The sequence below is a fragment of the Limulus polyphemus genome, unplaced genomic scaffold (assembly GCF_000517525.1).
Source record: "Limulus polyphemus unplaced genomic scaffold, Limulus_polyphemus-2.1.2 Scaffold119, whole genome shotgun sequence".
Taxonomy (NCBI): Eukaryota; Metazoa; Arthropoda; class Merostomata; order Xiphosura; family Limulidae; genus Limulus; species Limulus polyphemus.
In genome coordinates, this window is record NW_013665729.1 from 96,358 (window position 1) to 115,324 (window position 18,967).

Consider the following 18,967-nt stretch of genomic DNA (forward strand, 5'->3'; position numbering starts at 1 on the left):
AAACGAATCGCTTTTCGAATGGCGTCATGTTACTTTATTTGCATTAACCATGCCATTTTTGTATGTCTGACAATAATGTGAATGCAGGTAGCTCCTACCTGAATTAGTCTCGTGATATCACGCCAGAGGAGAGAGAAACACGAGAACGATGACATCCATTAGAGAAAATGCTGACAGCTGGCGCGTACATGATTGCGTGATCCACGGAGGCAACCAGAATCCTTCTGAGTATGTTATCCTGGGTACAGGATTTCAGACTCGCTGACGATAGAACTGGCCCACGTCGGCCACAAGGACTTGTCAGCGCCACCACCAAACCGTGCTATATTCAGTACGTGTTGTTTGAGGCCAATCCAGTAAACGCTGAGACGACAGCAAAGAAGGTACTGAGCTAAGTAAAGGGAGTACTTAATACGGAACAGACCTTAACTAGCACATTCAGGCTATGAATTGTTTTTCAAGTTTAGTAAATTAAGATTTGTTATTCTTGCAGTTAGGTCTTTAAATTTCTTACCTGATCAGTTGTATTCATCTAGCACTAGCCCCCTCCGCTGTCCATCGCAGGAGTTCTTCTCGCCATAGGGTTCCCGTGTTCTCTTAGATCTTGGGACGCCTTAAGGTATGACTACTGTTGGGAGTGCGGAGGGGGCCGTTGACGTGTATCGTCACTCGGAAAGTTTCTCGTCTAGCAGTCATGATATTCACAGTGAAGAGGACGATGATTACGATACCCACAGTGTCTCAACTTCTCGTGGCCACAGTTTTGAATCACGTCATAGCATTTTGTCCATGAGCCGAAGTCGAAGTGGCAGCCAAAATGGGCATCAGAGCCTGATCCAGAGTAGAAGTCCTAGCCGCTGCAGTAGCCCTACTGATTCCAGATCTTTCATAGACAGCTCTTCCGGCTCCAGTGGTACCAGTAGCACAGAAAGTACAGATACAGACCCGGAAGAATATCTTCCTTTCCCGGGGTTCGTGCCTGTAGCACTTCATTGTCTGGAACAAACTTCTGTGCCCAGGAACTGGTGCCTGACGATGATTACAAATCCATATCCTTTTGATTAGTTCAGTCATGTAAAGAAAACGTTCTGGTTTTAGTTTTGTGACTATCTTATTAAAGTGTTAACTAATCTAAGCTTTACACAGGAAATTCAACTTTATTACTGGGGGAGCTAATTCATTAGTTTCTTCTTCCTTGAACGGTAAGAAACATTTCATATTCTTCTTCTATGTAATTCATTTTATAACATGATTACTATATAAAACATCAAAAAATTTGGAATTAATATCTTCATCGCACACTATGACTAGACTTTTAAGTTTAGGTAAGGCTTATTGTCAGGTAAATAAGAATAATGTAAATTGGTTCTTTATAACTTCAGCCCTAACATGTGTATTTGAGTTACATATTTGTGTACTCAAATACACCTAAGTTTTACCTTTCTCGATCACTCATTCAGACAGAAAACGAAAATAAAATTTTAAATATTGTTTAAACAGATATCAGTATATTTAGTTGCCAGGTAACAATATATTTATCTGCTTTATCATATTGTAATGTTGTTTTCACTGTATAATTATTTCTGTAATGCAGAGAAGAAATGTTATGCATGAACACGTAAAAAATATTACGAAATACTCCATTAGATAATTTTTCATATTCATACTAGGATTATTTATCAGCCGTGTGATTATTATACTACATTTGTGTCTGATATCCATATGATAAACTTAAACACGTAACATTCCTATAATTTCAATATGAAAAATCAGTGTATCGTCGCTTACCATACGAGAAAGCATAGTCAACTTAAAACATTTAACAGCTTCCAACGAGAATTAACTTTAACATACATCGTTACTTAGATTATGCGATATTTTAACCTCTTTACACATGTTATGTTTATATAACGAGAAAGAGGTTAATTTGTTTGAAATATATGTTAAATATTACTCACATTTAATATCGTTTCAATACGTCTTCCTATAACAAAATCTTGTATTGAGTCGTTAATGTATTGTGTGGAATTATTCATTTTCTGTTTTCAAGGGAGAAAATATAATAAACATCAGTCTGTAGATTAATATAAAGGCAGAGTATAAACCCTGACGTTGATTATTGAACTCTGTTCAGACTCTACTTCTTCCTGGACTTGACGTATAATCTGACGTCAACGTACTGTACACGATCTAAAGATCTTCAGTTAGATTACTGTATACAGTTCATTGCCACAGGATATCCAATAAGGTTATAATCCTCAAGATTTCAAGTTCTAATTACTGTGCCTGGCGTAATGTTGTGAAATCTAGCATAATGTTACTTCTATTACTTAGAACCATAAATTTTATGTCCAGACTGCTCTGTTTAGCTTGATATTGTAGAACTTCTCAATATATTACTACATAAGAACAATTGTTTCTATCATAAGATCATATATTTTGTTGCTATCTTCTTTAAAGCTATGTTTTGTTTTCAAATTCGATGACGAGGAACCCACTTTGAGACTAATAATGTTTGGAAACGGCTTGAATGGATAATGAAGAAAATTTTTAATATAAGCTTAACATAACAGCAAATGTACAACGTTTCGACAAGGTTCTGATGATGATAGAAACTTGTCGAAGCGTTGTACGTTTGCTGTTATGTTAAACTTATATTAAAGTTTTTCTTCATTACCCATTCAAGCCGTCTCCAAGTATTACTATGTGTTGTTTATTTATTTCATTGGTTACGATCTTATGATGTCATGTAATGTGGATCTGTTACCATATCTGCTTAATATCACGAAACTTGATGTAACAAATATATAACATAATGTCAAAGTAATAAACTTTACGGTCATATAGAATACGATTATGTTTTGACCACTGGCGAAAATACATATATTCTTTATTATCTCTTTCGCTAGTAACCTCATTACAGGTCATTTTAACAATTATAACAGACACTGATTTGCTTTGTTGTATTGTCATGGAAACCTCAAAGAGATCAAATTTATCTATCAACAAAAGTATTGAAAGCTGAACGTATGTTGTGTAAAATTTAACAACAGAGTTTGTACAAAAACATTTTTTTCTCCAAAAATGGGAATATACTTAGTAAAATGGGCTTGTAATACATTCCAAGCTTTTCTGGAATACAGCGACTATGGTGTGGGTGTTAATAACTTAGAATCACAAGACCACAAGCTACTATTGTTAGCTATCTTTCTTGTAATCTTGACTTGGCACTTCCTTCGAGAAAGTGTGTCTGCATATTATAAAAAGTGAATCATACCTAATTCAGCGAAATGGCTTAAAACTAACAAGAACTTAAGTTAGTTTTTATGTTTTAACAGGTATGAACTAATTTGGGTATGCTCCTCGTTATTTGTTTTTTATTTTAACTATATTTTAAAATACACCTACACGCTCGGAATTGATATTCTGCAAAACTAACTTTATCTGGATAACTTAAACTTTAGATTATTTACCCAAAAATTAAAATGAACGATTACAAAATGTTCATAGTATCAACGATAGATTGTACTTTCATAAAGGCATACGAGCTGTTTCTAAGACGGATATTGTGGAAGTTAAAATTTTATTTTCGCACGTGTTTTTGTTAATGTAGTGAATAGTAATAGGCGTTATGGTTTATTGCAAATAAATAATAGATGTCACGGTTTATCGCAAATAAATAATAGATGTTATGGTTTATCGCAAATAAATAATAGATGTCATGGTTTATCGCAAATAAATAATAAACGTTATGGTTTATCGCAAATGAATAATAGATGTTTCTATTTAACCTGTGAACGTTTAATGAAGCTAAGCTTTCGAATTGAATTCACACTTAACGTAAATTGCTTGAAAATCGTGAAAAAAAGATATACAAGAAAGAGTTTTTAATATAACATCAAGGACGTAATATTTAAAGTCATTCAGTCTCCTTTTAAATTTATTGCACGTTGCTTTGCTATAATACCTATACCTATTATAAAATCTAACATCATTTAAAATTAAAGTACGTTACACACGTGAAGTATATATTAAGCAGTTCATTGCTGTACGCTAGTGAGGGCATGAATGACGATTTCAATTTGTCTTACTTTTTATATAAAATACTGTCATATATATGTGTGTGTGTGTGTGTGTTTAAGTAAACTGTATTACATCAAAAGCGTACAGGCGATCACTCAGCACTGTATAGCCCTGACGAAATTATAATATAACCTACAATTTATTTATTGTACATGTAAATGTACGCGCCAACAAGTAAGTGAACGCGCCAACAAAGCTTTAATATAAAAATGTAAAATTATACTATTTGTATCAAAGGTGTCATTTTAAAGTGAAAATGTATGCGGTTATAGCTTCCAAAAACATTGGGGATATTCCGCCTATCAGACCTAATCAAAACAGCGGATGCAGAGCTAGTCAGCATGTAACCGAAAAAAGTGGTATTTCTATTATAGATGATCTATGATATTATATAAGATATTAAACCACCCTTGATTTCTATTATAGATGATCTATGATATTAAATAAGATATTAAACCACCCTTGATTTCTATTATAGATGATCTATGATATTAAATAAGATATTAAACCACCCTTGATTTCTATTATAGATGATCTATAATATCTTATTTCAATGTTTATGTTTTTTTTAGGGATAACTATCATACCCACAACCGGCTATAGACGGTGAGTGATAGTGGGATCTGGGACGTTGTGGGTTCTATCAGATCGTAATCCCATTTTTTTCGATTACATACTGAATAGCTCTGCATCTGTTGTTTTGATAAATAAATAAATTGTAGGTTATATTATACATATCAAACATTTACACTAGTTGTTTTTTAAAATTTGTAACATTTTAGCAACTTATTTTATTTCTCTCATGACATTTTTATTATAATGTTAAGGTATTAACAATGCCTTATTTACATTATCATCTTATCTTTTGTTTCAACTACCTAAAATTTTTGTATAACCATACTAGTTTGAGAAATGCTATGTTTCCGAATTATATCATTAAATTGGCGGTTAAGGGAAACGAGCATTAGACGCGTAGATCCATAGTCCGGCATGCTAACCACTGGACCACGCTCAACCTTCCTATTAGACATAGACACTAAGCATCATTATATAGTACGAGATATAATTTATTACATGATAAATGAGTGTAACTGCAATTATAAAATAATTTCAATCATCTGCATCAGTTGATTGGTATGTAAATTAGGCAACTGATGATCAGTCATTTAAGAATAAATGCAAAGATGGGCTAATCAGCTATATATATAGTGGTCTTATACACTCTGAAACATGCCACTGAGTTTAAAGCGGTACATATTGTTATTGATCCGCTCTTTGTTAGATTTTAAAGAAGATAATTTGGTGTTTTACGCACATGAAGAGCTAAGTGAAATGAAACTAGCCAATCATAGCAGGCTAATGCATATTGTTATTGATCCGCTCTTTGTTAGATTTTCAAGAAGATAATTTGGTGTTTTACGCACATGAAGAGCTAAGTGAAATGAAACTAGCCAATCATAGCAGGCTAATGCAAATTGGAAACAAGTATCTCACAGTAGCAAAATATAAAACATTTTACAAGCCAGTGATATTGTTGCTCGAATAGCTGAATAAGAAAAATCATTATCATAAACACAAGCAGATAATGCTATCTGTCGGTTCTGACTCGACACAATGGTAGAGTGCCTGTTCCAAGACTGAATTAGATGTTCGCAACCGAATATGAACTCCATGCCAGTGTACAGACGATGATAAGCATGCTTCACAAGGCTGGTCTATATATACCAGACGTCCACTGAAGTGTTTTTCGTTCTCGGCAAGAGAAAATATAATCACCTATAACAAGTCAAGTAGATGTACTCAGCTTCCCTCTGCTATTATATAATAAGAATATAATAATTTGGAAAGAATCTGAAATGTGACATATATAGAAACGATAAAAATTTGGCGTAGGCAGGAATACGCATTGGTGAATGTATCGCCATCTTCATCCTACAGAATAGCATAATTAATGTCACAGATAAGAGGGTCTAGATCCTGTCATCCTCTATGTTGCCATTGACCCTTATTTCAAACTAATGAATGATAACGTCCGCCCCTACGAGCTGAACTGATCGAGATATTCTTTCAAGATGACAGGATTTACCAAATGTAGTGGCCTTGACACTCACCAGATTGTACTCCACGAACATGTATGGAATTATCTTGGGAGACGCTTCGCATTCCGTCAAGTGACTCCAGAAAATAAAGATGCACCGAAAACAGCTCTTTCAGAAGAGTGGCCAAAGATATCGAGACTGATATTAAACATAGAACATAAGTTTTAGGTGACTATTACTCTTATTGGTGACTATAATTCACGAAGTGAAGTATATAATGAACTGTAAACATGTAAAACCAATTCTACGATGTATTAATTTATGGGTGTAGCTTAAGTGACCAGTTATTTATATTTCAATTCACGTGAGATAATTAAGTGCCTGATTTGTGTAAAAACTAATTTAAGAAAGGGATTAATATTATTTACTTTTACCTTAGTTTGAAATTATGCTTCAATTGTTTTGTTTTTCACCTACTAAACATAGGATGTCATCAGGCTGATCACAGATATATTACTGTTAGCACTACATACATTTTCAAAATTCACAAACACGTTGTAAAGTCTAATACTCTTTATAATGAAATTGATAAGGTTCCTTTTTTGTTCTAGTTTACAAGGTTTAGATGTTAAAAACTGTATTAAAAAATTAAATGCAAATAGCTAATCTTATTATCTTTTGTAGGTCTGCGAATTTAAACTTCATAAAAGTTGTTTGGTTTTAATAACGGATTTTTCATAATTCAGCTACGCAGATTTCGGAAATAATATTCATTTTTTTTGCTATCATGTAAAGATTTTTTTACAAATCGGGAAGAAAAAATAACTCTTTCTTAAATCAAATTGTTATTTCGTTTACAACAATAAATATTTTGTTATTATTATGTTTGTTAACAAAAATACAAACAAGTTGAAGAAAAGGGAAGAACATTGATGTCCAACGAATATACATCCTCATTCATTCTGATTTTGTTTTTTGTGAAATCTACGTCTTTTAGTATCAAACTACGTGTTATGGTCTTTCTTTTATATATCGCGTTATGACGTTTTGTGAGAAATCTGTACGTGATGGAGAAAAATGGATATCATTTTCGGATTCAGAGTACAGGAATTATTGTAGAACATGTAAACATTTCAAGACAATAAAATTATTGCAGGCCTGTGGTATTTTTCATTATTCAGTTATGTTGACATTGTAAAAGTTAATAATTTTTTTTTGTAAATCTACTAAACTAATGTAAGCTATTTTGAAGTGTTGGTGATATTTATATAATTTATAGTCAAGTTGAATGTATATCAAAGAAGTTACTTTAACTACGTTATTTTATTTATGCGTTTCTTTCGCTATTGTATCTTGAAAACAAAATTAATTACCAAAGGCTCCTAAAACATGCAAGTGTTCTAAAACACATAAAGTTTCACTGATAACTTTGGTGTTTGTGCGTTATATTTTAAGAATATATATAAACTTTTGTAACTATTGTACGCTTTTAAAATGTTAAAAAAATCATGTTTCATTTAATGCTATATCATCAATTTAAATTTTGTTATTCTATTTATTACAAAGAAAATATGTTCGGATAGCGTAATCGTTGTTAAGTGACTTTCCTAAAATACAATCTATTGCGTTATTCGGGTATTTCTATGAATGATTAATTATGCTAATAAATGGGAACATCATATTTCCAGAGAAATTAAAAACCTATGAACCATATATGGATAGTGTTCAATGAAAAGAAGCGACTAACAAAGATATAAGATTCAGTTTTAAAACGGGTATCTGGGTAGTATATATATATATAGATGTTTATTTAGGAGCTTACGTTGCTGTTTGGGTAAATTGTAAATTCGACAGGTGCGTGTTGTCTAACGTTTTTTCTCCGTACTGGTTTGCAACATATGTTTCCACGTGAAACTGGTGACAAGACACGCGAACGCACACGTGAGGCTTTATTGCTGATCAGAAAGCGGAAGTTCAACCATAATGAAAGTGTAGATGTGCCGTAACAAGTATGATAAGGCCACGTGCTTATGACGTCTAGCTATTAGTCTTATCAAACGTTTTAGTAATTCAGTTATTGCGAGTATTCTTAGCACCTTCAGGTAGCTTCGTGTAAAAACTATTAAGTCAAACATTAAAAGTAGAGATAAACCAATATATATATATATTAAATAAATAAGTTCTATTTCAGGTTTAAGATAATATTAAATATATTTATAATTTAATGCAGTTTTTCTATGAGATTCCAGCCACGTTAAGTTCAGTAAATCTATTAAATTGCTGCAATGATTAATGTAATAATTAGGTTAAAAATGCTGATGTAAGTAAAAGAAATGCTGAAGTCATAAACTGAACTGGAAAGAAAGAGTGGGAAGAAACCGCTAGTAACTTACTATGGTTTTTTGTAATAACCATCCTATCATATTTCATAAAGTTCTATAAGAAGTAAAGTATCTGTACTCTACTAGAATATTTTAAAGATAGTTTGGGCTTCTGTAAGATCGCTTCTTACACAGGCATGATAAGTCAATAAGCTCAAAATGAATTATTTTTGAAAACTTCTCGAGTATGTGATTATTGATGATAAAAATTTAAGCCATTTACTAATCATTGGTTTAACAAAGACAACAAAAATTTAAGAATTTCATTAATTCCAACTGATATAAATTTATTTGGTGCTTTTTTTCTTCTCTCTCTTTCTTTAATTTAACAACCATAAGAGATTTTAAATTTGTTGTAAATTAAATTATTGGATAGTCATTGTTAATGTACTTCCTTATCATGTTTACAGTCATGAAATATGAAACTCAAAGTTAAATTAATTAGAACTTGTAAACTTCACGCATATGAAGGGGGCAACATGTTTAAGCACTTTTGAGAAGTCACTAATGTTACAGATGCATGTTTTATGGGCTACTATTATTGAGGCTGGACCTCTGAAAATAATTCGAAATAATTTATGTTCGTAGACAATTCAAACTCACCAGGCAAACTTTACGTGACTTTTGTACTTTTAGAACAGACTTTTATACGCATTACTTTCACCATTCTAAATTTTGTTTTAATTAGCATTGTCAGTTCTGTATTTCAAATCCAAAAATCTAATTAGCATGAGATATTTTTAACTTTAATCTATCCGTGACAGCAACATTTTTATAATGGATGTACTTATCAATTTCCTCAAAAAATAAAAATAAAAACCTCCCACCAACAATAAATCTACAATCACTGGTAGAATTAATGTAGCTTGTAACAGAGGAAGGTTTTATAGTTTTTACAGAAAAAAATTCTCGTAGTAACGTGGTCATAATTTCTACAGTAGCACAGGTTAGAAATACAGTGCTGTTATGACGTAATGGTTTCCGCGTGGTACCCTCACACCTAAAATAAACCAGAATGAAATTTGTGGATGTAATGTATTCTTAATTAATTTATGTAAATTAAGATATAACCTACTAACTTTAGTAATGTTTCCTATATATCATTACGTTTTCTAATACCTTGTTATAAGAACGTCTATCATTTAAATTGACAAAGACGTTTCGATAAATTTTACATCTTATCGAGATTCGATGCTATCTTTTACTTCATTTCTTATGTGTAAAATGTACCCTTCAGGCTATTTGTCACAATACCCAAAACTCGTTTTCAGTGGGTTAATTAATATTTTGTCAACAGACTCTGATAAAAATCGGGCATCAAATATCTTTAACCACTGGAAGGAAATAAGTTAAATTTTTTGTTACTACGTTTGCGCTACACAGGCAGTCAGTTTAGCTTAATTCAGTTTATAAAGTTTAATGTCGTATCAGGTAACACTTTGATTAACGTTGTTTAATAATTTTCAATCGTACTTGATCATTACTTAAATCTGTTCTAATATGAACATATTGGGCAATTGAGCATATTAAAGAAAGGTGTTGTGGTAATAACAATAACACATAAAATCTAACAGTTCATGTAAACATCAAAACTCCTGGATATCTCAGAGAAGAAAAGATTTCAAAATCTGTTTTGTAACTTAATGGGTAAAAATTCTTAAAAACTGAAAATATATAGCGCTTTTGGATTTTTTATTAGTATGCTCACATATCACTGATGGTCTTTGATACCATATAAGAATGCCTTTAGTTTTGCAGCCTATCACAAAAAAGTAACTGAGAGCCTTATTTTACGTTTTTCTTATCCGCAGATTTCATTTTTTCGCAGCACTAACTATACATAATGTCAGTTCAAACACAACGACATTTATGGATCACCATTGCGTGTAGTGTTCCACCAAACCAGATTTTTTTTACCTATAAATTTTCTCTATGATTTACCACTCAACCGAAGTCTGATAAGAATAAATGTATGTAGAAAACAAGTAAACATGTGTTTTCAAATGGACTTATGCCAAACTGCAAGATAACATTCGCTTACTGGTAGCCTACAAAAAAAAATTCTGTAGTTGAGTTTTCTTTGTTTTATAGCGCATTAAGCTTACCAAGAAATAAATATAGTAAATACTCCGAAAACGTTTTCTTATTTAGTATACTAATAGCATTCTATAGAAAAACTGTTCTTAATTTACACAAATAGTCATCGAATTATTCGTAAAGCATTTTTTCACATAGATGTAGGCGGTTGTAGGTAACTTGCATATCAGAGTAAATTGACTTAGAATTAATTATTTACGATAAAACTGAAGAAATATTGTGTGACGTGTTGCATAAGTCATTGTGTATAATTTAATACCATCATAAAAATCTTAAACTCGAATCCTCAATCATTAATATATTCTGAGCCTGCTATGTGCTTTAATTACGTATAGTCGTAAGGTAATTATGATAATATCAATTACTATAGCGTAAATGTGTTCTTTCTAGAACCTAGTTTACATTGTTAAACTGAGAAAGATAAGCTTTAATTACTAGCAGTGTATTAACGACAAACTTGACTGTGTTATACTCGTGTAATGTTTCTATTATTTCAAAGTTAACACTACACTAACACTGTAGTGAATTTAAGAAGTGTCGCATTTGCAAATAAATATATGAATAAACCTAAATTTACTTAAATACACAATAAGTATTAAATAAATATCAATAGCTTTAAGATTAAATGATCTTTTGTCAGCAAATTTAGTGTTCAAATAATATTTAAAGGTTGCTGTCGTTATTAAATCCGTTCTTAACTAATGTTCGGTGCTTTAAATAATTTGAAACAGATACTAAAAACAAATTGCTTGACCGAAAAGTACTTTGCAATTATAATTTTATTCTGAAAGAGTACTTGCTATAACAAAATATACTCGCAGTTATCATATATTCAATATGAAATGTTGAATATGATTATAGTAACACCAAAACAAAACTGAAAAAAATAATACATTGGGATCTTCCTTAAAGTTTTGTTTCATAATGAAAACAATCAATATCAGTTAACTGAGAGTGAAGCTTTTATTCTGAAGGCTCATTCTATAATTCTATTCTTAAGAAACAACAGATTTAAAAGTTTCGTCTCAGGCTTTTGACATTTGAAATATTGTGTACTTTATTTTATGCTTTGTCAATAACATTTCAAACTTCGTACATAAGATACGTATTTACTGGTTCATGTCTAAGGAAAACAGAAGTGTTTTCACGGTTTAAAAGCTTCCCTGGAAATTGAAACGTGTTTCCTTTCTAAAACAATACATCAACTCAAGAGGTAATGGGCGCGAAATATTTCCTAGTAGCAAAGAATTGACTAGAACTCCAGTCAAGAAAGAGTAAGGCACACACACATAGGAACACATTTATAACAATCTACAGGCGCCTAAACTGTCGTGAAAATATGTTGTAGTGGTTTTTATTTTTTTGTTTCAGTAAAGTTTGTTACATATCAATTTAGGCTCTTCTATCTTAAAATGTTCAGCTATGTAATGAAAAACTACTGTATTGGATTTTAAGAAGTGACTTGTAATATCTTAAAACTTTAATAAATTCATTCTTGAGAAAATGCTGTTATATGCGCTTGAAAAATGCACGTGTGTTAACAATTCTATTTTTATACTTATTATAAAGTTGATTTCGTCTAAAAACTAATAGCGATAGAAAAACGTGAACTTAATATCCAGCTTTCTAATTAGTGCTTTAAAACTAAAAGCAATATTGCTTGTGTTATCACTTTAACGAATAGCCTTCCTGAGCAGTAAAGATGACTAAAAGACAGTCGTTAGACAAAGACATTTTAATGTTTATGTCACTAGTATGGAAACATTAAAATCTCATCACTCAATATGGCATACTTTGTGTTTTCTACGTACAAGTAAATCAAATACGTATGTGACAGAAATCATACGATGGTAATTTACAACACACTTTCTCAAAATTATAGTTCTGTATAATTATAATACATTCCACTATTACATAATATTATGTTTCTGTTTTATTTCAAAGACTAAATAAGGTACTTCTCTGCCGTTAAAAGTAACGTTTTGCAAAGTTGAATATTTCTTAAATACATGTTTAAAAACGTGCAAAATCATCTTCATTGCTTCGATATCTTCACAGTAATCTCAGTTGTTAACCCACAACCATCTTTAATATCTTCGCTTTAATATACTTAAAAGTTAGGTAAAAACGGGTAAAATATTGTATAGTAAAATAAATAAATGAGAAGGAAGATTTTTTTTGTTTGAAGTTAAGCACAAAGCTACGCAATGAGCTATCTGTGCTCTGCTCACCATGGATATCGAAACCCAGCTTCAAGCGTTGTAAGTCCGCAGACTTACTTTGCTACTGAGGGGCAATAACAGGGGCAATTTGAATTACAAATGAAATTAGATCAAAACATTTACACATCTGTGTCATTTAGTCAGGTTAAGATAGTTCTGATCATATTTGTTATATAGTAGTAGTTTATGTATTTCCTTGTTTGTTTCGTCAGCCGTCTCTAATTTTCAACTGATAGACTAGGGGAAAAGCACCAATGCTAACTTCTTGGTTATGCTAATTGAATAGTGGGAGTTGATACTACCATTATAATGTACCTACAGCCTCAAATTGCGAAGCATGGTTTTGCAGCAATGGAACGCAAATCATAGGCCCTCAGTTTCACTATCCAGCACTCGAAACTTAGACCACGCCCAGTCCTGTTTTATGTGCACCCTAATGTAGTTAAATCACAGAAAAGTAAGTAGGGAGCTACTATAAAACACAAAACAGCTCTAATTACTATTGACGGTAACATCCTTAGAGCGATATTAAGTTCAGATGAAGTCTATTTCTGATTCGTCATAGAAAGAGAAGCACGCTATAGGTTTCCTATCGTTACAATGAGAAAATTAGGCTGATTTCCATCCCAAGGTTGTTATGAGCATTAGTTCCTGTTATCGCTGTGTGAGATGATTGCTTAAGAAACTGTATGGAATAACATCTGATACAATAATGAAGTATAAAGTGTAGTAAGTAAATACACCTCAAAATATTGCATCATAATTAGATACACCTTAAAGAGCGATGAAGTTTATATGCAGTCAGTAAAACACCTGAATTTGTTTTATCGTAAAGCTGTTCAAATTGGCTACCTACGAGGAGATCGAGCCCCAAATTCCATCTTATAATCTCTCAATCTTGCCGACAAGTCACTTGGGGCAAACACCTGAGTTAATAGATAATTTGTAAATAATTATAGATGAGGATGAATATACTGCAAAGTAAGTAAGCCTGCGGAAGGAGTAAATATCATGTAGATTAAATAAACGTATCTGCTCAAAAAAAGTTAAATACACTGTGGTTTACATAAACCGAAACAATATCGTCTATAATAATTGAATATGCCTATTACAAGGTTTACATTTACCGTGTAATGGGAAAATGGGCCTAAGAAAAGAGATGAATATATTGAAGTGTAAGAAAATAAAACCTTGAAATAGATAAGTCTAAAGCATAACAAGTAAGTATATATTCGACAAAAATATACATGCTGCTCAACAAATATATAGACCTACTAAAAAGATTAAAATGCTGGATAGTAAGCAAATAAACCTTTTTAAAAGCAGTGTGTACTGTGCATAATAAGCAAGTACACCCCAAATTGAATTAAATAAAGCGTATTGTATGTAAAAACACAGCACAAAAGATGTGCATATGTAGAAGTGAAAACATAATGAATATAAGGTACACTAAGTGGATACCTTTGTCAAAGAAATAAGTGTCTTATAGACTAAATAATCAAAACACCTGAACGAAAAAAAAAGATAAATATGCTACGCAGTAAGTAAATAAATCTACAAAAGGGAATACATTTAATGCACAGGAAGTAAATAAATCTACAAAAGGAAATACATTTAACGCACAGCAAGAAAAGAAGTTTACAAGATGGAATACATTTAATACACAGTAAGTAAATAGACCTACAAAAGGGCATACGTTAATGCCCAGCAGGTAGATAAATATTAAACGTATTCCTTTTTGTATGTACTGCAAGTAGATAAACCTACAAAAGGGTATACATTTAGTGCATATTAAGTCCATACACTTAAGTAAATGAGCTGCGCAGTAAGTAAACACAAGTACGATAAAAAATTCAGTCAATAGATACACCTTAAAAAATGGGTAAATACTCAACATTGTAAATAGATACACCTGTAAAAGGAATATAATTGATGGATAGCTAGAAAATACACAAATAAGGTAAAAAATAATGTCTTCAAAGTAAGTACACTTACAAAAATGTATGTTTTGAGTAGAACAAAATACTCCTATGAAAGTAATAATATATTCCAGTGAAATTTAGCATTCTTACAGAAAGGAATATATATGGAACCATAATAGCAGCAGTAATAATTCTGTTTCATTTAAAAATAGCATCATGAATCTCTAACAGAGAAGAAACTTTCATTCTATACTTCTAATACCGAATTATTTAAGGTAAATCTAGTAAAAACAAAAACTTTATAATAATAGCAGGTTTATATTACCCAGATAACAGATAACGAACCATATTCCTTCTAGTATTTGTTTGTTTTGTGTTAATTAAATATAGCATCATGAATCTCTAACAGAGATGAAACTTTCATTCTATACTTCTAATACCTAATTATTTAAGATAAATCTAGTAAAAACTTTATAATAATAGCAGGTTTATATTACCCAGATAACAGGTAACGAACCATATTCCTTCTAGTATTTGTTTGTTTTGTGTTAATTTACTGCATTTTAATTAATACTGGTGTAGAGAACACGTATGGTGTTTAAGTTTAAAATGACTGTAGTTTCCAAGAAGAAAATAATGATAATAATATATTTTCTCGAGCAAAATGTTTACAAGCAATTGGTACAGTACGATCATTGCAAGAAAAGAAAAGTTTGTAATTATTATTTTGTAACTAGCATCCGCTTTAAATTATGATCATATTATATGCGAATACTTCATATTAATACTTGACAAGATATATAATAAAAATATATAAATTGGAGAAAGAGGAGGTTTTTGAAAGATAAAGAACATTTCTTTACCGCATGTGCTGAGTATAAGTAAATTGTGACTGATGAGTGGCTGTGTTAATAAGTTAATATCTATTAGCTGCATTTTTGCATTATATGTTACGTTTTCTTACAATAGGTGGTGTGCAAAACATTTATAAAATGGCAGCTAAGGGATGTATTAGTTTTGTGCATCCATTTATAATTAAATTCGTAATAGGTGACAGGTAATAAGGTTGTACACATATACCAAAATTTAGAAATATACGCACAGTAATAAACAGCTCTTTCAAAGAGTTAAAGTTTTAAAGCAGCTGTGTGAAATTGTTCCCTAAAGTTGCGCATGAACTTTACTAGAATGATGTGATAAAGATAACGGGAAAGGTATAAAAAATACTCTTTTTTAACATTCACTTACTTAATTTAGTTCATGCCATAGCGTTCGATGTTCATGAAAGTTAATGATATAAATAGCGCATATACCACTATCATGTTTGTCATATCCCAGCCTACCTAAAGAGCTTTGGTATTAGGCAAAAGGCCTTGTCGGCACTGGATACGAGACATGTAATTTGGTTGACATATTGTAGCATATTCTTCTTTGCTTTCACTTATAAATTGTTAGAATGAGTTCTGTTGAAAAGCGATTTGTGTTACTCACACCTCCATCACTATTAGTATATGTCTGTTGGTTGTAATTTGATACAGACTACATGAAGCAAGTCCAGTGTAATTAACAATAACCAGATACTGATAAAACTATTTATTAATCCAGGAGCTGGCTTTAAACACATATTTGTTCAAAAAGTGGTTTTCTTCCATATACATTTTGGCTTTTCAATCTCTAAACTTCTAATCCATTGTTTCAGACGCGGAAATAACCATAACTGCGCGATATCCGTTTGATTTTGTTGTTGTTGTTGTTGTTTTTATAATGAAACTTGGATATAGAGTTATTATTTTGATATTATGTTTTGGAGTACTTTTACTGTACGTTTAGCTATAGCAAAAACACATAAACAGAGAACATAACCTTTTATATATGATGTGAATGTGTTCGTTTTTGTATGGTTATTCAATGTGTAAAATATATTATTTTCTAATTCTGTGGTTCAAGTAGTGATAATACGCAGTTAACTGCTTTTTTATTATTATTTCATTATTATTTGAATCCACTTTGCGGTAGGCTAGGCTCTATAATTGGTCTTTTCAGTACCATTGTGATTCATATCTCATTTAATATTCATTTTATCTTTACGATATCTTGGAGTAAACAGAAGAATTGAGATACAAATCACTGATTAGCTTTGGTTGACATAATTAAAAAAATATTTGTTTCTTGGTAATCTTGAAATCGTACAATGGTTATATGTGCTCTCCCCACCACAGGGATCGAATTCTAAGTTTTAGTGTCAAAGGCCCTAAATATCACCGCTGAACCACCAAGGGGGTACTAATTCAATGATAAAAGTTACAGTTGTGAGTCTCAGTGTCTTTCTTGTGAGAAGACTTTGGGTAACTTCTGTTCAAGTAAATGCCTTGTAAGCATTATAACATTGCATTTTGGAAATATATGTAGATGTTGTAAGGCATAAAAGTTGAATTGACAGTCGAGCTGCACGATATGAAGAATTACAAACATTACTATGTGTCTGGAAGGTGTTTACAATCTCTAGTTATTTTATTTGTTTTAGTTTACACACAATGTTTTATGTTTTTACTCCTCCCCCTCACAACCTTTATCAGTAAAGTTTACTTGAGTTTTTATGTAAAAAGTAAATAGTGTTTTAGATGGGTCATACACTATCCTCACAGTTGTCTTCGTTCCGTCTAGTTTCAAGGTCTACTGTGTGCATGAATTGAGCGGTTTCCTGAGGGAATGGACTACATCCGGAGATGGCACTTACGCCCGAGGGGGGTTGGGCATCTGTCATCTTTCTACCCTAAACTCAATGATGTCTTCAGACGATTACAAATGGCTGTCTTGTCCTAGATTTCAGTAGGGAACTTATCTTGGTATAATGGCTGTCTTTCGATACGTCTGCGTAACCACTGCATCCATGGAAGCCATCTAATGTATTGTGCCTATGCAGCTAAATTCTGATACCTTGTTGTTCATAACATGGTTTTTGGTTCTGTTCCAAGGTCACGAGAAAGAGTTCCTTTGGCTGAATTTAATGCTCGTGTCTTACAATAACTATTTTACTTTGAAAATATTGCATGTGCGGAAACAGAAGTACAATAAGTAAGCATGCTTGTACATATTATTAATGTTATAAGACGTTATACCAATACAGTAACTTATGTCGTTCTTCTATCAGTAATGTTTAATATATTTAAAATGCGACTTCTAAGTTTTTTTAATATTAAGCCTTCTTTTTCATTCCCATAATGTCTCAGCTGACGTCTTTGGCTTTTATAGTGAAGTTTCCAGCTTTAGTTTGACGCAAACAGCTGATAATATGCCGCCAATTTAAAGATCCGAAGAAACAGTTATTAAAATATTTGTTCTTAAGTTTCTTAGCAATTTTTTCGCACTTAAAGAGAAAAGTAATTAAGACGTAATTGTTATTTCTTAACGAGTTAGAAATCACAATTGTTTTAAAATCTGTGGGATTATGTAAAATTTCATTGCGATATTATACGCTCATATCAACTTTGTTGCTTTTTCTAGTCGATTTATAAATTTGTGATTACAGCACAGATGGCCGACAAATAAATCCATAAGGATCTAAAATGATATAAAGATCATGAGTAGGCAACTCGACTGTAGACTTATATTTCCAAAACGAAACAAAGCATGTAAGACGTTTATCACTTAATCCACTGTTGAGATTCATCACAGTTGATGTATAATTTACTGTTACATTGTTCTGCTCAAACCGTATTAACAGTTTCTGATCAGAAAGTCTCTCGTATACAGATAAACAGATGTAGAGATAAGCAGATGGATACCACCTCCAAGCTCGTGAATATTTTGTTGTAATTGTTAGGACAGAAGGATGAAGTAAACAGCTAAAGAATGTTTTTAAATTAGTTCTAAATGAAACGAGGCCTTGGATTAATTAAAAAATGCTTTCTTTATATATGTTTCTTCGTCTGTGTTCAACTAGATTTGAATTTTTAATTTATTTATTTTGCATGTGCAAATGTGTATATTCACATTTAAATATAAAAACGTTCTACACAAATAAACAGAGAAACAACTCTTACATCAGTCACATAATTTTTTCGTCAATTATACGCAGGTAAAATTATTGTTGAAATCTATTATATTTCATTATACTATACAAGGACGTTCTCTTTGCATCACATCATAGTTCAGCAGCCAAGACAGTTATACAGGCTAGCAACTACTTCAGGATGATCAACTGTATAGTATGAACAACTAAT

At 31.6% G+C, this 18,967-nt stretch overlaps 1 protein-coding gene across 3 annotated transcripts in view; it reads left to right on the forward strand.

Annotated features, from left to right (window-relative positions):
* Window positions 1-286: 286 nt before the first annotated feature.
* The window catches only part of LOC106472301 (voltage-dependent T-type calcium channel subunit alpha-1G-like), a 200,403-nt gene continuing 181,722 nt past the window's right edge, over window positions 287-18,967 (forward strand). For all 3 annotated transcript variants that reach the window (XR_002613613.1, XM_022401680.1, XM_022401685.1), the window contains exon 1: window positions 287-1,049. Coding sequence is in view for 2 of the 3 variants with exons in the window: in XM_022401680.1 (XP_022257388.1) it covers window positions 622-1,049 (428 nt within the window). In the remaining variant the exon portion in view is untranslated. The remainder of the gene's footprint in view (window positions 1,050-18,967) is intronic.